This window comes from Sorex fumeus, unplaced genomic scaffold, assembly GCF_029834395.1.
Source record: "Sorex fumeus unplaced genomic scaffold, SorFum_2.1 ptg000037l, whole genome shotgun sequence".
Lineage (NCBI taxonomy): Eukaryota > Metazoa > Chordata > Mammalia > Eulipotyphla > Soricidae > Sorex > Sorex fumeus.
The window spans coordinates 58,672,026-58,692,396 of record NW_026606094.1 but is presented as its reverse complement, the minus strand read 5'-3'; the positions used below and the strand labels follow the sequence as shown (position 1 = coordinate 58,692,396).

Genomic DNA, 20,371 nt, shown 5'->3' with positions numbered 1-20,371 from the left:
CGATTTGCTCAAGCGGGCCCAGTAACGTCTCCATTGGAGACTTTGTTGTTACTGTGTCTGGCATATCGAATACTATCGGTAGCTTGCCAGGCTCTCTGAGAGGGGTGGAGGAATCGAACTCGGGTCGGCCATGTTGGCTGCGTGCAAGGCAAACGCCCTACTGGCTGTGCTATTGCTCCAGCCCAAGATATAACCTGCTGAAAATTTGGGTATTCAGTTTTTGTGTCTGAAATCTCGAGGCTTTCTTGGGGTCTGGATGGGCTACCTCCCTGTATTTCCGGAAGCCTCAGCAGTGACATCCACACCCCACAGTGGCCACACAATTGAAAAACTATTCCAGCCTTACCCTCCCGATAAAAATGCTGGGGCTGGAGCAATAGTACAGCAGGTAGGGCATTTGCCTTGCAACCTGGGTTTGATTCCCAGCATCCCATATGGTCCCCTGAGCACCACAAGGATTAATACCTGAGTGCAGAGCCAAGAGTCACCCCTGACCCAAAAAGGAAAAAAAAATACTGAATGCCATGAACAAACACCATGACCTCTTAGCACCTGAATTGCAAACCATAATGCACAAAAGGAAAAGGAGAGAGAGAGCAAGAAGGAAAGTGCCTCCCATAGGGGAAGGCTGGAAGTGGGGGAGTGAGGTGTTGGGGGCTAGTGGTAGGGAAACAGGGGACATTGGTAGTGGGAAATGTACACTGGTGGAGAGATGGGTGCTGGATCATTGTGACTGAAACACAATTATGAACAGCTTTGTAATGGTCTATCTCACGCATATGAAATTTTAAAAAGTTTTAAATTTTTTTAAGTAGTAATATGGAGTTCATACCCAATTTAATCAGCTTAATCAATGATTGAATAAATAGCAGTATATCTACATTAAAAAAAGAGTTTAGCTTAAATAATTGTTTTCAAATTCCTAAAGATCTTTAGAAACTCATTTCAAATTCCTAAAGATCTTTAGAAAATCAAAAGAAAATACCACAGATTATTGTGTAAAGTTACTGGTAATTAGTAATTAGGACAGTTCTAGTGAGTTCCAGGGCAAGGAAATAGGATTGAAAAAGAATGATGGCATGTCTACCATTTGATTTGAGAATTACTCAATGTTCTGCACACAGAAATATTTAATTTTATAAGTCAAATGTCATATAAAATATGACACAAAAAAGCACATGAGAAAATGCTCTACATCATTAATCATCAGGGATATACAGATCAAAACCACAATGAGATACCATCTCACACCTCAGAGACTGGCCCACATTCAAAAGAACAAAAGCAACCGATGCTGGCGTGGATGTGGCGAGAAAGGGACACTCCTTCACTGTTGGTGGGAATGTCCACTGGTTCAGCCCTTCTGGAAAACAGTATGGACGATTCTCAAAAAATTAGAAATTGAGCTCCCATTTGACCCAGCAATACCACTCCTGGGAATATATCCCAGACAGGCAAAAATGTATAGTCGAAGTGACATCTGCACTTGTTTGTTCATTGCAGCACTCTTTACAATAGCCAGAAACTGGAAAAAACCTGAATGCCCAAGAACAGATGACTGGTTAAAGAAACTTTGGTACATCTACACAATGGAGTACTATGTAGCTGTTAGAAAAGATGAAGTCATGAAATTTACATACAAGTGGTACAATATGGAAAGTATCATGCTAAGCGAAATGAGTCAGAAAGAGAGGGATAGACATAGAAAGATTGCATTCATCTGGGGGATATAAAGTAACAAAGTATGAGATTAATACCCAAGAATAGCTGAGATCAGCACCAGGAGGTTTACTCCATAACTTAGAGGCCAGCCGGGTATCCTAGAGGAAAGGGCAGTTCAGATAGAGAAGGGAGCACCAAATAAAGGATGTTTGGAGGATCCTCCCAGGAGGGGAGATGCATATCGAAAGTAGTCTATGGACTGAACATGTTTGCCACTCAATGCCTCTTTTGCAGACCACAACACCCAAAAGGAGAGAGAGAACACAGGGGATTGCCCTGCCACAGAGACAGGGGGGATGGGGGGATGGGGGTGGGAGGGATATTATCCATGGTGGTGGAAAATGGGCACTGGTGGAGGGATGGGTATCTGATCATTGTATAATTGAAACCAAAGCACAAAAAAATTGTAAATTTACAACTGTAAAAAAAAATAATAAAAATAAAAAAAGGAAAAAAAATATGACTTAAAAACATTTTATTAAAATATACGTACTTATAAATACACCTGAAAATGTTTTAAATCATTATCTTCAGTTATTTCAAAAAACTACTTTTATAGAACTAGTATTCATTTATTTTCTGTTATTAAAGGTTTCTCTATCCTAAACTTTCAAACAACTGTACATAATTTCAAAAACAAACTCAGGATTAAAAAAATTTTTTTACAAAAAAAATCTCTGAATTTGGTTTTGAAATCTTTAATGAATAACAGCATAATTTCGAATGGGGGAAAAAGTAGTGGCAAAGTTTGTTTTTTAAATCTGAAAAGAAAGTTGACTATCAATTTCCTGATTGCCTAGCAATAAAGTATAAGATGAAAAATTTGTTATGAGCAAATACATATTAAATACCCTTTAATTCACTAGAAAGAAGCTCTTGCATATATTTAACTACAAGGCTATCAAAACCTCATGCTACTAGAATATCTTTTATTTATTTTTTTTAGAATATCTTATTTTATCCTCCCCCCCCCCCCAGTGTCTTCCTCAGTTTTTAAATACTGTGTGAGTGGATGATTTGTACTTCTCATGCACATAGTCAAAGTACATTTTATTTGACAAAAAGAGAGAAGGGCATTACCGAAAACCATTTGTCCCATAATGAATAGCAGGTTATATGGTGGTAGCATTTAAAATTGTGAATCATCACTTGTGTATTTTCAGCTAAAGGCAGTCTGCCCACAGGGGAGAGAGAGAGAGAAAAAAAAAACTACAAACCACGAACTCCATCCAATCACCTAAAGACAAATCAGCCTTTGAGCAAATCAAATGTCTTCATTTAAAGCTTACCTGGAATTGGCACTCTGCCCATCTTTTCCAAATCTCTTAACCATGCATTTCATAAACAGGTTAAAATGTTCATCTTAAGAAACACACCTTTTGCAGCATAATTTTAAAAACAAGAATCATTTTCAGTGTAGGGGAAAGCTAGGAAAAAGAGAAGTTCCTCTCTGAATGAACAACATGCAAATACAGATGAGGGGGTGGGATTGAAGCGAACTCAGGTGCATAAATAGAGGCACAGTTCATCTAGCGCACTAGGAAGCTTGGAGCTCATTGAGGCTGACTGGCTCTCCAGACAGGTGGGTGGAGAAATCCAGGTAAGTTTCCTGACAATGGTATTACTTACTTGCTGGAAGTAATACAGCACTTATTTGTGTCAACCTTTGGGCTCAGATCATTGTGTAATGATGCCAGTAATTAGGACAGTGCTAGTGAGTTCCAGGACAAGAAAATGGGATTGAGAAAGAATGATAGCGTGTCTAACAATGTCTACTGACACATTTCTTTGGTTGGAGCTGCCAGAGTTCTGAGCTCCTGTGTGGGTTGAAGGTAATGCTTTCTTTCTCCAGTGGAAAATAGAAAGTATGGACTAGCTGAATTGTAGGGGATTTCAAGCCTGGGATAGGGCGCTGGCTCTTCTGCATAAATCACTGTGCCCGTGTCCCTATCTGTACGTGACTTCCCTCCCACATGATAGTCAATTCATAATATTATTCAAAAAATAGTTTTATTTCTTAAAACATACAAAGGATGTATGTTTTAAGATATGCTTGCTGTTTCTTCAATCTTTTGGTTCGTAGAAAAGGTCATAAAAGAGTGTGTTCCTTTGATAAACACTGAAGTGTTAGCTTCATTTATGAAATTTGAAGACAAGTCACTTCCTTGCTAAAGAGAACAGGTGAAAAGTGGAACAGGTTGAAAAGTCCTACTGACTTCAGAGTAAGCAGTCCAAATTATCAAATTATTGACTTATGTTATAAGGGTGGCTTGTGCTGAATGGAATCTGCATTATAAATTCCACTCCTATTACGAAAACTCAGTAGAGCAACTCTAAAAGTTAGTACAAAGTAGGAAGCTTGGAAATAGCAACAGGAGTTATATTTGGCTCCCTGGAGACATTCTATCATAAAGCATGTGTAGTAGTTCAACAGTTCCAAGCTTTAAATTGTGAAGCTATTACAAGATGCTCTAACAGAAACTTGCACAACAAAAGCTATGTGAATTTCTCACAGAGTTTCCATTTTCTTCTAAAAAAATAGATGTTATTGCTAGAAATAAAAATACAAAATCAAATGCTCTTTGATAAATTTCATGAAATTACCTAGCATGTTATGTTTTTGGATCAACTAATGTTAAAAAATATATAATGATTCTTACATACAAAGTTGTTTTTTGTTATGCTTTAAAGTTCCTTGTTTTGGGGCTGGAGCAATAGCACAGTGGGTAGGGCGTTTGCCTTGCACACGGCCAAGCCAGTTTCGATTCCCAGCATCCTATATGGTCCCCTGAGCACCGCTAGGGGTAAGTTCTGAGTGCAGAGCCAGGAGTAACCCCTGTGCATCGCCAGGTGTGACCCAAAAAGCCAAAAAAAAAAAAAGGTTTCTTGTTTTGCATGTGAATCCTTGGCTTAATCCCCAGGAATGGAAAAGAGGGGGAAAGAAATAAAAGAGTTCTCTTGGTACTTAAAAAGTGGGAATTGTTAAACAATAGTACTCCGAGTTCCTTCTATAGAATGCCAGGATACAAAACATTTTATTGGCATTATATATCTTTATGGGCATATAAAATGAAAGTATATCTAGGTTTTTGTCTGTGTATGTTTGTGAAAAGTTTTATGACTATATACTGTGACTTGGATAATAATTAATCCAATGTTTTATACAAGGTATCACCTGGGTTAAAACCAGACACATGTGTGCTGTGTTAAATACCAAATTAACATGCTGCAAATGCAGAGAGAACAAACACATTTAGTGTCCACATCTTGGGTTCTGAGTATGCACTGAGCCTGGCTCCTGGGAGAAAAGGATGCTTCTGTGAGGTCAGAAAGTAAAGGCATGTTCAGAAGTGATGAGACACATTATAGGCAAGGATGCAGAGGGTGCTACTGCATGAAGCACCCTCGACAATTCAAACTCAAAAGGAGCAAACGCCAGTCAAGGGCTCTCTCACATGCCACCACTACCAAAAATACCTGGGCCCATTTTAAAAAGAGCTGGTGTCCAGCAGGAGATAGTATGGCAGATACCTGCCTTGCAAGGAGCAATCCTAGTTCCCTCCCCAGTACCAACGGCGGTTTTCTGAGCATGACCCAGGGGTGACCCCTGAGTCAGGGAGTAAGTCCTGAGCATAACTCAGTGTGATCCAAATTCCCTCCCTTCCCCACCAGAATTAGCACTAATTAATTGTGCATCAACTCAGAAAATCACCAATTTGCAAGCTGCAGTATGAATGATTCTGATAAGAATCATAAGGGTGCTGAAATCATTTGACTATGAAACAAAAACTATTCAACTCCTTTGAAGTCTCACCCCAAATGCTCTCTATTTAACTCATCCATCTGAAAAACTGATCCAACAAAAGCTCCCCAACAGGGAGTACTCTGAGATAAGGGGTGCTTCCTGTTGTGCAGAAGGACCCAGAAACATACTTGCTTATATTCTCTTATATACATTTTCTGTCCCTCTCGGAGAGCCCGGCAAGCTACCGAGACTATCCCGCCTGCACGGCAGAGACTAGCAAGCTCCCCGTGGAGTATTCGATGTGCCAAAAACAGTAACAATGTGGGTCTCATTCCCCTGACCCTGAAAGAGCCTCCAATATGCCACCATTGGGAAGGATGAGTAAGGAGAGGCTGCTAAAATCTCAGGGCTGAGACGAATGGAGATGTTACTGGTGCCCGCTCAAGCAAATTGATGAACAATGGGACAGTGATACCATGATCATCTGGGTAAAAAATTTTTAATTATTTTTTGATAATTGGGCTGGGAGCAATAGCACAGCTGGTAGGATGTTTGCCTTGCACAAGGCCAACCCAGGTTCGATTTCTCCGCCCCCCTCGGAGAGCCTGGCAAGCTACCAAGAGTATCCTGCCCACACGGCAAAGCCTGGCAAGCTACCCGTGACATATTTGATATGCCAAAAACAATAAATCTTGCAATTTGTTGTGAGACATTACTGGTGCCCACTCGAGAAAATCAATGACTGACAGGAGAACAGTGCTACAGTGCAGCTTGATAATAGATAAAGTTTATCAAAGATTCTTGACTAAGTTATCAGAACATGAAAAACTTTTCCTATTAACCCTTGATAGCTCATCCTGCTTTATTGGTAGAATCTGATGTAATTAAAAACCTACAACATTAATGGTCAGTAGGAAGATGAGTGAGTATGTTGGTAGATAAATAGATGGATATCTTGATAAATTTTAGTCTTTGGATTTACCAGAATCCCAAATCTCCAGCTTTGTATGTAATAGTTCCTGGATAGACCTAAGATTTGCTGGTGCAACTCATTAGCAAATTCATCTCCACACTCATGATCTCATTTTGCCATTTGCTTTCCAAGGCAGTCTCCTCCTTGGAAGCATGACTTTCCCAATTGCTGTTGAATACTGGAAAAGTAAAAAAAAAAAAAAAAAAAAAAAAAAACAGGAGACACTCAGTGGAGTTTTCTCTTCTATGAGCCATATGAAATATTTCTGCACTGAAGAGCACACCAACAATCTACCTACCTAAGTAGACCAACTCAGAGTCAAAGAATTGTTTTACTGGAACTTGCACTGACATATTTCAGTAAATTTAGAACACGTAGTCTAAGTAAATGTTACACTAGGAAAACAAATGTGTGGGTGAGAGTCTTAAGAAAATTGACAAATTTAGCAAATTCTACGTGAAATCAGGAATAATTTTACTCAGATTCTATTTAACAGCACTGTCCCCATTTCAACCGAAGGCAAAAGAACCATGTATGCTTAAGATAACCATTTCAGAATAGGAAGATGGGAGTTAGCACTGCAAAATGATAAGACCAAAAACTTGAGTCCACATCCATCTCATATGTCCTTCACCACTCTGGACTACAGATTTTCCCTCTCTAAAATGAGGCAGGGTGCTGAAAGGACAACCGCTCAAGTGCCATTCAGTACCTCAATGGGTTTAAATATGCATTTTAATGTAAACATCTTTAGCCATAAGAGTGTATGCATCCACTTATATTTAACTTCTTAAAGTGTGTATTTCCATTAGTTTCTGTGGTGATCTATACCAGTATATTAATATTCACATGAATTTATAGAGAGATGAGTCAATACCATGTTCTAAAGGACATTCTTAGGAGGCAGTTTATCACTGTACCACAGGCCCTCCTCAGAGGAGGCTGCCTTGCAGTCAGTTGTGATGCCACCTGATGAGATTGGAGACTGCTAATTTCCTTTTGTTTTACTGACTTTTTGCTTGTTTTATCATCTCTCTCAGATTTGCCATGGAGAAGATTTCAGTATCAGCCTTCTTGCTGCTTGTGGCTCTCTCCTACACTCTGGCCAAAGATACCATCGTCAAACCAGGAGCTAAAAAGGACACAAAGGACTCTCGGCCCAAACTGCCCCAGACCCTCTCTAGAGGTAGTTCAGCTTCTTGACACTTGTTTGCTGAACACAATCACATATCGTTTCCTTCTAGATTTCCATTTACAATGATATTTATCCTCGTCAGAGGTTTTCCTTCTATACTAGCAAGTGTTTAGTTATCCTCATCTTTGTTATTGCTTTTCTACTGCTTTGGGCCTGAAATGATAATAGTTTAAATGTATTGGTTCATTTTGTTCTAGGTTGGGGTGATCAACTCATCTGGACTCAGACTTATGAAGAAGCTTTATACAAATCCAAGACAAGGTAAAGACTAAACTAGGAGTCTTTTCAAGGCACTCAACAGCACCATCTAGTGATATTTAAATATATATGAAATCCTACATGTTAAAACTCATCCAATTTCTTTTGTCTCTTAAAGCAACAAACCCTTGATGATCATCCATCACTTGGATGAATGCCCCCACAGCCAAGGTAATTTCTTCTTCTAAATATAATTTCCTGTATATATTTGTAGTTTTAAAGCTAGGGTTCAGAGCATTTATCTTTATATTTGGAATACCTTGTCCAATTGAATAAAACAATAAAAATTTCGAGTCTCTTCAAATATTTTTACAGTTTGTGGGAACCCCACGCATTATTTTGAAAAGACAAAATTTCAGGTTCCTCCTTGGCTTTTTGTCTTTCTTTACTGTTTCACATCTACTACATCAGCAAATAATTCTGATTTTACCTTTAAAATAACTCCTAAACACTGGCACAAGTTTCAGCCCGTGTAGGCACACAGTCAGTATTTAGAAGGCTTTGTTGCTTGGTTTAAAGTTGTGGTCTCCATCAGAAATTATTAATCATTAATCATTTTTGAGCAAGGAGCTGTATGAATTTACCTTGCACTGGACTATACTGTATGTAGGTCCTGCCCATATCCAGTTATTTCGTACTCCTCTCTGCCACTACTGTGATCCAAACTAAGATCCAAGCTAAGAGTACATCTTCTTGTCTAGACTATGTGTGACAGCTGCCAGTAGTCAGGTGGTCACGCTACATATAGTTGTCGCCCACGCAGAGGCTAGTGTGACACAAAGGACTCAAAGGACAGAGAATAAATATAAAGTGAATCCTGTCATTTAGATTCTCAACTGGCTTCTCTTCAGAATTAAGTCAAATTCCTGATCTGGTCTCTGGCTCTGTTCTTTCTTTCCACTCTCCCCTTACTCTCTATTACATTTAGCTTGAATTTTGGGCATTTCCTCAAACAATTTAGCCTATTCCTACCTTTGTTATTACTCTTTCAGTCCCCTCTGCCTCAATTTAACCCCACAAATTTCATAATGGCTCATATTCCAACCTTTATATCATCTCCTTGTAGAGATATCTACCTCATCACTTTCTTTTCAGCCTTTGCTTTGCTTTATCTTTCTTTCAAGTATACATTTCACTTTGGGTCATTAGCTATTTGTTTATGAAGTGTTTCCTCCCTACAAAGTCATTGGAATCCTATGAAGAAAGTACACATACTTTTTATCCCCAAGGATCTATTCACAGAGCATAAGCATGCCGACTCACTAAATATGAGTTGGAAAATATTAATGAGTGGGTAACAAGCTGCAAAGGTGGTGAATAGTACTTCACTAACCATCTGCTGAAATGGCAAAGTTGAACATTGTATAGTTTAATTTAAAATCTATTTTTTCTTTTTTTATTAGTGAAAAACCATGAGGTACAGTTATAGGCTTACAAATTTTGTGCTTGGGTTTCAGTTATACAATGATCAAGTGCCCATCCCTCCACCAGTGCCTGTCATCCATCCCCACAGGTCCCAGCATCCCTCCCCACCCCTAATCCCCCCCCCCGTCCCATCCTGCCTCTGTTGCAGGGTATTCCCCCTTGTTCTCTCTCTCTTCTTTTGGGTACTGTGTTTTGCAAGACAGGCTTTGAGTGGCAATCATGTTTGGTCTATAGACTACTTTTAGCATGCTTCTCCCACCCTGGGAGGGCCCTCACAACATCCTTCATTTGGTACTCTCTTCTCTATCTGAGCTTCCTTTTCACCTAGAGCCTGTGGCTGGCCTTCCATTCATGGAGCAAAATTCCTGGTACTAATCTCAGCCATTCCTGGGTGTTAATCTCCCTTTTTGTTGCTTTATGTTCCCCAGATGAATGCAATCTTTCTGTGTCTATCCCGCTCTTTCTGACTCATTTCGCTTACATGATACTTTCCATGTAGTACCACTTGTATGTAAATTTCATAACTTCATCTTTTCTAACAGCTACATAGTACTCCATTGTGTAAATGTACCAAAGTTTCTTTAACCAGTGATCTGTTCTTGGGCACTCAGGTTTTTTCCAGATTCTGGCTATTTTAAAGAGTGCTGCAATGAACAAACAATTGCAGATGTCACTTGGACTATACCTTTTTGCCTCTCTGGGATATATTCCCAGGAGTGCTATAGCTGGGTCAAATGGCAGATCAAATTCTAATTTTTTGAGAGTCGTCCATACTGTTTTCCAAAAGGGTTGAAATCTAACAGAGAATAACTTTTTAACCATTGATGAGTTGTATACTAAATTATGCTTGTTTATTTTATAGCTTTAAAGAAAGTGTTTGCTGAAAATAAAGAAATCCAGAAGTTGGCTGATCAGTTTGTCCTCCTCAATTTAGTTGTAAGTTTTCTTTTTCCCTTCCTTCTGTCCTCTTCCTTCCTTCCCTTTCCTCCCCTTCCTTCCTCTTTCTTTCTTTCTTTCTTTCTTTCTTTCTTTCTTTCTTTCTTTCTTTCTTTCTTTCCCATTTTGGCTGCCCCCCAGTGATACTCAGGGATTATTCTGCACTCAGGAATTACACCTGGTAGCTCTCAGGAAACCATATGTGTTGCCAGGGATCAAACCTAGGTTGGCCATGTGCAAGGCAAACACCCTACCAGTTGTACTATTGCTCCAGCCCTCTAAGTTTACTTTTTATTACCAATAACGTTTCTCTTGGCTCATATTTTGAAATGAATTATTCATTTTTCCTTAGTTAAATACTGTATGAACTGGGGTTCATTCCAAAGATCTGATTTGGGATCAATTCCAAAGACCTCCTTTCAGAGATTGAAAAGAGGAGGAATGACATTTTATTAATGATCTGTCTTTCATGACTGTGCTTTTATTTAGAATGCTGGTTGTCTGAAAAATAGTCAATGATTGAGATTTCTCTGTTACTGTCATAATTAAGAGACAGTTGCATTCTTCTAATTACTTCCTGTACCTCTTTTACTGACTTGGCTCTTCTATACCTGTTTGTACTTTTTTCTCCCCTCTTCCTGGCAGTTCAAATCTAATTATGTAATTCGCTCTTTATCTTGGTGCATTACCACCTACTTCATCATCACCACCCTTCTCATTTTCAAGCTGTCTGCCTTGCTATACTAAATAAAAGCCCCTTCGAAGCAATAATACAGTGGGTAAGGCACTTGCCTGGCATACAGTCAACCTGAGTTTATCCCCAGACCACTAAGGGTCCCCAGAGCCCTGCCAAGACTGATCCCTGAGTACAGAGCCAGGAGCAAACCCTGAATATAGCCTAGTGTAGCCCAAAAGTCAAATATATATATATATATAACTAAAATAAAGTCCCCTCAAATGAATATGCACCCCCCTCTTCACAGTTTGATGGACGCTATGCAGCACTCTTATATCTTTCTTCTTTTCTCATCCACACATCCCTTTCCTCCTTCAACCTCTTAATGTTAGTGACTTGAGGAGGCTCTACTTGACCTGACCTACTTGTCTGTATGTATTTAATATCCTCCATGGACAATTTTAGTAACCTTTGCTCTACAATTTCACACTAACAATTTCCATATCTGATGCAAACCTGTAGCCACATGAAACTCGAACACCATTTATTCCCATTTATTCCTAACTAAACTCACCGTGTTGAACTTCAACTGTATCATCTTGGTCCAGGTAGCTGTTTTTTCTTTATTCCCATTATTTTATTGAAAGTGTTGTTTATTCAAGATTACCCCCTCATTGGGGACCTGGGAGATAGAACAGCAGGTAAGGGCATTGCCTTGCATATGGCCAACTCTGTTTCAATCTCCGGCATTCCATATGGTCCCCTGTGCATTACTAGGAGTAATTCCTGAGTGCAGAGCCAGGAGTACCCCCTGAACATTGCCAGGTGTGACACAAAAAGTCAACAACAAAAAAACTGTCCTCTTCTATGACTTCCAGAAGTCAAGAAGTTTTATGGTCCTAAGTTTTAAATATCCTTCTTATTATTTTCTTCCACACAGAGGCCCACCACATTAGAGTACACATTTTTTTTCACTTTTTCTAGATTATTGCAGAATTGCTAAATGGCTCCCTGCTGGGCAAGATAAATCTCATCTAATCTCTCATGGCAACCAAGATAATCACTCTAGACTAAGGATCATGATACCTTTTCTAAATATTCCTCTGTTAGCAGGACAATTTTCCAGCTAGGAGATTCTTGCTCTGCACATAAAAAAAAAATTATGTGACCAAGCTGAACTCTGAAAGTTGATTTTACTTCCCTATACCAAGGAGTACATGAATTACTTGAATGCAGAAACTCAGATTATTCTTAGCAAAGACAAACCAGTTTCTCCTTGTACCAAGCTTTTATCACTTTCCAACTCTGAACTGCTAAAGCTCATCCTTTATCACCAGATTCAGAACACTCAGTTTCCTATTTACATCACCCAATAGATTATATTGACTCAAGATATGCATACCTGGTTATTTGATAAAGAATGTCCTAAATTAAAAATCGACAAAAAGATGAATCAAGAGAGTCCTGAATCAAGATAAATCTTCTTTAGGATGTCTTGCTGGTTGTAAAATTTATTTCTTCCTCAAACATCCAAGGGGAAATTCCATGTACTCTATCTCCTTCCATATCTTCCCTTTTTATTATTCTTACTATTTCATCACTCAACCACATTCAGCTCTTTACCTCATGTTCTACATCCCTTTCTGCTCTCTTACTTTTCACACGTTACTGGTCATTAACACTGGATCATAAACTCTTTGTGGAAGAGATGTGACTGAACAGTGTCTTTTGGAGTCTAATCCAGTAATGAACACATTTTTGTTGTATTAACAAGAGTGAAAATAGCCAAAGAACACAACAACTAAATGCTGATTTTTTTTTAACCTTAGTATGAAACCACAGACAAACACCTTTCTCCTGATGGCCAGTATGTCCCCAGAATTATGTTTGTTGGTAAGTAAAGGGAACAAGGGAAAAAAACAGATTCAACATCATACAAGTGCTGTCCACTTCCTCAGTTCCCTCTGCTGCTCCACCCTGGCTAATTTCACCAAGAAGTGAATTCCATGGTACAACAGACCTTTAAGTCTCATATCTGCATTACAAAAAGTGCTCTGCTTCCCATATCCATGGATGAAACTTTTCTTTCATATGGTAACTTTACTCTTTCATCTTCTTTCAAAGGTTCTAGAGAAAAAAGTGCTCCATTAATTCTCTAAATTGTACTAATCTGGCACAATTTCCTCACAGTATCCCCATCACTAGACATAGTAACCCATTTTTCATACCTTTAGTCCTAAAAAGCTGCTCAGGGCAGCTTGTTCTTCCAACGTGTGCTTCTCCCCTCTGGCTGCTCACCTAATTCTAGCAGTGAATCTGCCTGTGGAATTGTATTTAAATGAGATGGCTTGAGCCACAGCTCAAACCAATTAAATTTGAACCATTGCAGGTGGAACACAGGTGTCAGTACTTAAAAAAAAAAAAAAAAAAAAAAAGCTCTCCAGGTGATTCCAGAGCACAAACCAGGGCTCTGAAAGCTCCCAAGCTGTGCTCAGGAACACCTCCTGAAATTCTTAGCCAGCTGTGCCAATAGTTTGATGCAAGTGCCCAGGGTTGTGTTGGGGATCATCTGAGTCACCCCAGAGGTGCTCAGGAGCATCAGCCCTGTGAGACCATGTGGCGCTGGGAAAAGAATTGGATTGGGCTGCATGCAAGGCCTGCACCATAACTCCTGTACTTTCTCTTCAACCCTTTCTTACATTAATGTGTAACAAAGAGGAGATTCCGTGTTCACACTCTCTGTGCCTGGCAAGCTTGCTTGCTTTTCTTTAATTGAATCAACGTGAGATACAAACTTACAAAGTTGTTGGTGATTCAGTCATAAAATGTTCTAATACCCATCCCTTCATCCTGGCAAGCATTCAAGACTGTTGGCAAAGGAAAGATCCTGTAATTTATGTTGTTTGGGTGTGGCCAAAAAAAATGACCCCCCCCAAAAAAAATCACCTGATTTTGAGAAGTAACATTGAATGTGAACTTTTAATTATCTAGGTTGCTTTAAGAAAATCATTTCAACAACAACAAAACCATGTTTTAGAGCACCCATGTTTTCAAAAGAAACAAAATACTACCTCATACTATCTCTGCCTCTGTCTCTCACTCTCTCTCTCTCTCTCTCTCTCTCTCTCACACACACACACACACACACACACACACACACAGAGCATCCTCCTAAACTGCTATAGATAGGACAGCAGGGTTCATAACGCTTTCCACAAATAGCACTGGGTAACTGTTGAGAGCTCCCAGCCCTGCTTGGATACTGATCACCAAAGGTTGGTTTCAGAGTAAATGTAGAGAAGAAAGTGGAACCAGATCTAGTAGAACATATAGCATTCCTTTCCTAGGATGTGGTAAATACACGGGCTTCATCGCACAATAGATGGGAACAGTCTCCATTTCCTTTTGTTTTTTCTTTGTAGACCCATCCCTGACAGTCAGAGCTGACATCACTGGAAGATACTCAAATCGTCTTTATGCCTATGAACCTTCTGATGCAGCTCTCTGTAAGTGTGAGACGCTGGGGAGCATCTTTAGTGCATTCGGCTCAGAGCAAAGGCCTTGGGATGAGTGGGGAGAATGCCTTGCTCAGAACAGAGACCATGAATCATAACATGCCTCATGTCTCAAATCATCTCACAATCACTTTGATCTAATTTCTAAAGATTTCAACTGGGGCCCAGGGATGTGACTCAGTGAACATGACTTGTATAGTGAGGCCCTGGGCTCAATCCCATGACTTGTATAAGTGAGGCCCTGGGCTCAATCCCTGGCATCCCATAAAACAACAAAGATTTAAGTAATGATTTTTACTTTATTTTAGATATCTATTTCTCTAGGAATCTGATCATAGACCTAGTTTTCAAGTATTATCTTAGACACACTAATGACTCCATCACAGAATCTAGTGTGATGAAAATTGGCCTCTTACAATGATGAAGGGGTCCCATTAGTAGCACCAGCTGCTAACTTTGTTAAATTTTTTTACACAACTAACACAAAGTAACCCAAGTTATTGAAACAGAATTCAAGTTCCACATTTAAAGATTAGTAGAAAAGATGATTCTAAGTAATTTTCTATCTCTGAAGGTTGCAATAAAATTAAACATAACCAAGAAAAGATTACTCAAGACATGAAATACTTCAAGGGAGACTTATCTAGCTGTGATCAATTGGAAGGATCAATTCCAATTGATCCTTCTTGGAAGAAACAAAATAGGTTCTGTCCCGAAAACAAATCCTGTTCAGCAGCTGGCTTCTTCACTGCCAGTTATAGCCATTAGCCATAGTTCCTCAGTCACAATAATTGCATTCCAAATAATCAATGCCCAATCACAAATTCTTTTTTCATCATCATAGAAATTTCATTTGGGCACAAATGTAAAAGTGTATGTTGAGAAAGATGGTCGTGGCCTATTAGTAATGCCTGCAGCGGGTGCTAGGCAGGCCGGGCAAACACTCTAAGGAGTGGTATTCTTAAACAAACAAGTCCATATCTTGTGGATTGTGGACCTCAAAAGGGAGGTGTCCCCTAAAGATAACACCACAGTGCCTTACATAAATGGCTTTTAATAAATATTGGAAAAAACTGCATTATAATAAAAGCAATTTAAGAAAAAGATTTTAAAATAACTGAGTATCATCTTATGATAATTATTATTGTATCACTATCATCCTGCTGTTCATTGATTTCCTTGAGCAGTCCCCAGTAACGTCTCCATTCGTCCTAGCCCTAGATTTTAGCAAGTGCCACATTGGAGGCTCCTTCAGGGTCAGGGGAATGAGACCCATCATTGTTACCGGGTTTTGGCATATCGAATATGCCAGGGGGAGTTTGCCAGACTCTGCCATGCAGGCAGGATACACTAGGTAACCTGTTGGGTTCTCTAAGAGTGAGGACTAGACAATAAGAGGTCACTTCCAGGAGCTGGGTTTTATAGTCCCTGGGTCTTGGCCATTGATGCGATAATATGGCGCTGGGGGAAGTTGGTGGGTGTAATGCCTAACTACTGGAAGATGCGGGATCTGGGTGCAGGAGGCCCAGTCCTCATCTGAGTAGGCTTGGAGATCTCAGCCGTGGGGGCCTGCACACCTGGGTTCCTCTGCCGGTTCCTTCATGCTAATTATCATTCCATGATAAAACTTGAGACTGTTTAACCATGAATAATGTTCTTGAGTTTAGGGATTACTAAATCTCTTTATACATTATCTGGTGGCACCGTAACCCTCTTTTTTTCCTTCTTTAGTGATTGACAACATGAAGAAAGCTCTAAAGCTGCTGAAGACTGAATTGTAGAGAAAAATAAAATCTGCAAGCACTTCTCTCTTGTTAAGCCATGAAACATGGAACCAGAGATTTTAGAAAATGCTGAAGAATGCAGAAGCACTGGTGGACATAATGATTAGACTATGGTTTAATGTTACAGCAGCAACTTTTTTAAGATTTTCATTTTCAAGTATACATGTATAAAAACATTATTGCATACTACCATAGTGAGCCATGATTTTGTAAAAAAAACAAATAAATCCTTTGGTGGGGTGTTCAAACTTGGTCTTTCACTGATAGGTTCTTTGGTCCCTTTGCTAACTATGACATTTGAATACACAAATTACTCAGAGGAGACAAGACACAGCTAGTTCAAGGAACTGGGGGAAAGTATGAAGAACTGGAGCACATGGCTTGCAGATCTATAGCCCTGAGTACAACCCACAGGATCACATGACATATACATCACTCGCCCCCTGTCCCCACTTAAACAGCATAACCTTACTGGACCATAGCATTGAACTGTCCATGTGAATTCATCTGACTAAGAATCAAAGATATTTCAGGCTGCCTGCTGTCCCAGTACATTGGGGTGGTCCATAAGAACAGCAGCTGGGCCAGAGATATAGCACAGTGTTTAGGGTGCTTGCCTTACATTTACACAATACAGGTTCAATCCCTTGTACCCAAAGTGGTCCCCCCATACCTGCCAGGATTGATCTCCAAATGCATAGCCAGAAGTTAGCCCTGAACACTAGTGGGTGTGGCCCCAAAACACAAATGCAAACAAACAAATTTTTAAAAAAACAAACCAGCAAATAGTTCAAGAAAAGAAGTCCTAAGATAGTTATCTTACCTCTAGCAGACAAAAGCTCCACCCACAGAAAATGGGACAGACTATAGGTTAGTGTTATGTGGAGAATGGCCTCCCAAGAATAGCCGGCAACTTGACATAAAAACCCTCTGACTAGAAACACAGCATTCATTCAGTCTATCTTAGCTTGGTTTTATCCAAACTCTGGACAAGTCTCTGGCAGACTGCTTTGTCCTTGGAGTCACTCCCTGAAAACACCCTCAAGAAATCCTGAGAAATGACATTACAACAAATTTTTCTCAAAGGGTTTAAACATTTTGATGTTGAATAAATTCAGTGCAACTGTTTCCAACTTCTTCACCTACATGTAACTGATTGGGAGAAACGCCAAGAGTAGGGGCTGGAGCAATAGTACAGTGGGTAGGGTGTTTGCCTTGCATGCGGCTGACCCGGGTTCGATTCCCAACATCCCTTATGGTTCCCAGCATCCAATATGGTCCCCTGAGCACCGCCAGGAGTAACCCTGAGTACAAAGCCAGGAGTAACCCCTGTGCACCTTTGGTTTGCAGAGACCCCAGAGGAGAGTTCAGAGCTCACCCTCAGAAACACTGATCACTGTAGGACAGCAGCTACGGCAGCTGACTGGGTCTGTTGGTTTGGGATTTGGGATTCTGTCCTTACCCAGTTCCACTGATTTCTTGACCTTGAGTAGCTGTGGTGGCTATACAATGCTTTGCAAATTGACTAAACTTTTTTTGTAGATTTGCATATGTAAACATTAATCTGGGTGTTGTCACAGGAAAGCCTTTAATTTTGATGTTCTTTTCATAATCTTACAGATTCTTCTTTAACTTCTTCTTTCCTGAGGTCACCCACCTTTCTCTGGGTGGTACCTCAGTATCTCTTCAAAGACCTCAGAATTTGTATTTGAAAGGGATGTGGTCTTCATGCCCTTGGCTACTGCACAGCTAGAAAAATCTCTTAATTTTTCTATTCCCCAAAAGTATATTCCCAGGGTTCCACCAATCTGTCTCCATTTCACTCCCACCCCCAAGATTTCATCCCTTACATTTTTGGGGGGGTGGGGGGGGCAAAACGCGGTATCACAAGATTTATTACCAAGTTAGCAACAAGGTACAGAAGCTAGAGATTCCCTAATCCAAGAAACATTGACTTGAGACTTGTTGTGCCTTTCCGCCTGCTGTGTTCAAGATACTAGCAGCCTATCACAGCAAATGCGCATGCCTCTCTTGTGACTCTCCTTACAGGCCCAGCTTGGTCCTTCTCCAGTGCCTCCTCTTGGAGTTGTACCTGATCTTGTTACCAGTTTTCATCCAAATCCATTGAGGAATAGGCCGATTCTGCTTTTGTTTCTTGGCCAGGAACCACTTGATCCTGAAAGTCTTATGGGAAGACATGGCGAAGAGCCACGTTCACACCTCGACGATGGCGGAGGAAAGGAAAGAAAGGGGGAAGTGGGTGGAAGAATGTGTTTAGAAACTCATCCCTTACATTTTAAGGGGTCACATTGGTGGTCTGTCTTCTGTAATTTCTTCATGCTGATAAATGGGGCAAAGACCTGACTATATAAGGAAATTGTCAACCTGAAAAGAAATGATAGATTAAAACAACTTTAAAAAAAATTATTCTATAGGGGCTGGAGTGGATAGCACTGTAGGTAGGGCATTTGCCTTGCACACGGCCAACCCGGATTCCATTCCCAGCATCCCATATGGTCCACTAGCACTGACAGGGGTAATTCCTGAGTGCAGAGCCAGGAGTAACCCCTGTGCCTTGCCAGGTGTGAGCCAAAAAGCAAATAAAAAAAAATAAAAATAAAAAAAAAATAAAAATGAAGCCACTGCCCTTGTACCAGTGTACCCCCAGACTGACACAAAGCTTGCCCCAGGTCCATCTATAATCCAAATTGGGATCCACATTTTGGGGTGTTTGGAATTAAGACCAACCTTAAGACAACTAGATTTAATATCATCTTTAGCATCCACTTTCAAGGCAGATAATATTATTTTAAATATGATTCTCCTGGACTGGAGCGAGAGCACAGTAGGTAGGGCATTTGCCTTGCATTTGGCTGACCCGGCAGACCCGAGTTCAATTCCTCTGCCCCTCTCGGAGAGGCTGGCAAGCTACCAAGAGTATCTCACCCGCACAGCAAAGCCTGGTAATCTACCTGTGACGTATTCAATATGCCAAACACAGTAACAAGTCTCACAATGTTACAGGGCCCACTCGAGCAAATCGATGAATAATGGGAGGACAGTGCTACAGTGCTACATGATTCTCCTACACAGAACTTGTGGAATCAAAATAATAAATATTTATTTACAAATTTGATCCTCAGCAAAAAAATATCACAGGTAATGTACTCTCCTCATAAAAATGTAACCTACATGTGCCCAGAAGTCTATTTGGATAGGAGTAGACAAATTCATAAACACAGAAATCAGAATGATTTCCAGGAGCTTAAGGAAGGAAGGAATAGGAAGAAATGAACAGGAATGGAATTTCAGTTTGGGAAGAACAAGTTCTAGGAATGAATTGTGATTATGGTTGTAAACAATATAAATATATATATTATTCTTCAAGAGTCAAAAATGGTATCTTTAATCTATTTATAATGTATCCTATTTATCTGACTAGTCTTAATTTTTTTAAATTAAATTTTATCAGAGGCCCCAGAGCTAAGGGAAAAAAAATAAGAGGAACTTCTAAAACTTTTGCTCATCAGTCATCTGTAAAAGTAACATGCATAATTCAACATACCTTCCATACCATTTTTACCTGCTTTAGAAATGTAGTCTTCAAATATCCAACACCTGTTTTTTTTTTTGAAATCTCAATTTTTATTGGAGCTATCTCTTTTCTTATGCATGCTAAAGAAGAACAAAATTTTTTTAAAACCTTTTTTTACACCTGTTTTGACTTATTTGGCGGCAGGGGGGAAGGGGTTGATATTTTTATGAACTTAGTAACATTTTGTAGCTAATGAAGTCCTTATATTTAGCAATCTCTAGTTGTAACACAGAATAGAAAAAGCTCTAGGACAAGAATAAAACTTTTTTTAGGGCCTTACTAAGGATCCAGATTTCAAAGCCGAGTCAGATTTATTTAAAGGACACTTGTCAAGCTGAGGCAGCATCTATCTGTAAAAAGCAACATTCTAAAATAAGCCCAGGTGAGCCCTTCTTCCAAAGGATAACAATGTCCATTATTTGTTTGACTCAGACACAAGTCCTTCAAGCCTTGATCTGAAAAATCAATTCCAACACTGATTTTTCTAAGTATAATGATGGGAAGAGACTTGTTACTTGGGAGAAAATCAAATTTTCCCCATTTCCAC

The 20,371-nt window shown here is 39.7% G+C and overlaps 2 protein-coding genes across 2 annotated transcripts; one reads left to right on the top strand and one right to left on the bottom strand.

Moving 5' to 3' along the window:
• The first annotated feature begins 3,301 nt into the window (after window positions 1–3,301).
• On the top strand, window positions 3,302–16,404 carry AGR2 (anterior gradient 2, protein disulphide isomerase family member). The gene is made up of 8 exons (XM_056118298.1): window positions 3,302–3,322; window positions 7,481–7,626; window positions 7,833–7,896; window positions 8,012–8,064; window positions 10,181–10,254; window positions 12,760–12,823; window positions 14,353–14,436; window positions 16,177–16,404. The coding sequence occupies exons 2-8, from the start codon at window positions 7,488–7,490 to the stop codon at window positions 16,224–16,226; spliced, it is 528 nt and encodes a 175-aa protein (XP_055974273.1). The 5' UTR covers window positions 3,302–3,322; window positions 7,481–7,487; the 3' UTR covers window positions 16,227–16,404.
• A 1,812-nt stretch (window positions 16,405–18,216) lies between these two features.
• On the bottom strand, window positions 18,217–18,485 carry LOC130027489 (60S ribosomal protein L39-like). Its single transcript, XM_056118299.1, has one exon. The coding sequence runs from the start codon at window positions 18,426–18,428 to the stop codon at window positions 18,273–18,275; it is 156 nt and encodes a 51-aa protein (XP_055974274.1). The 5' UTR covers window positions 18,429–18,485; the 3' UTR covers window positions 18,217–18,272.
• Window positions 18,486–20,371: the final 1,886 nt, after the last annotated feature.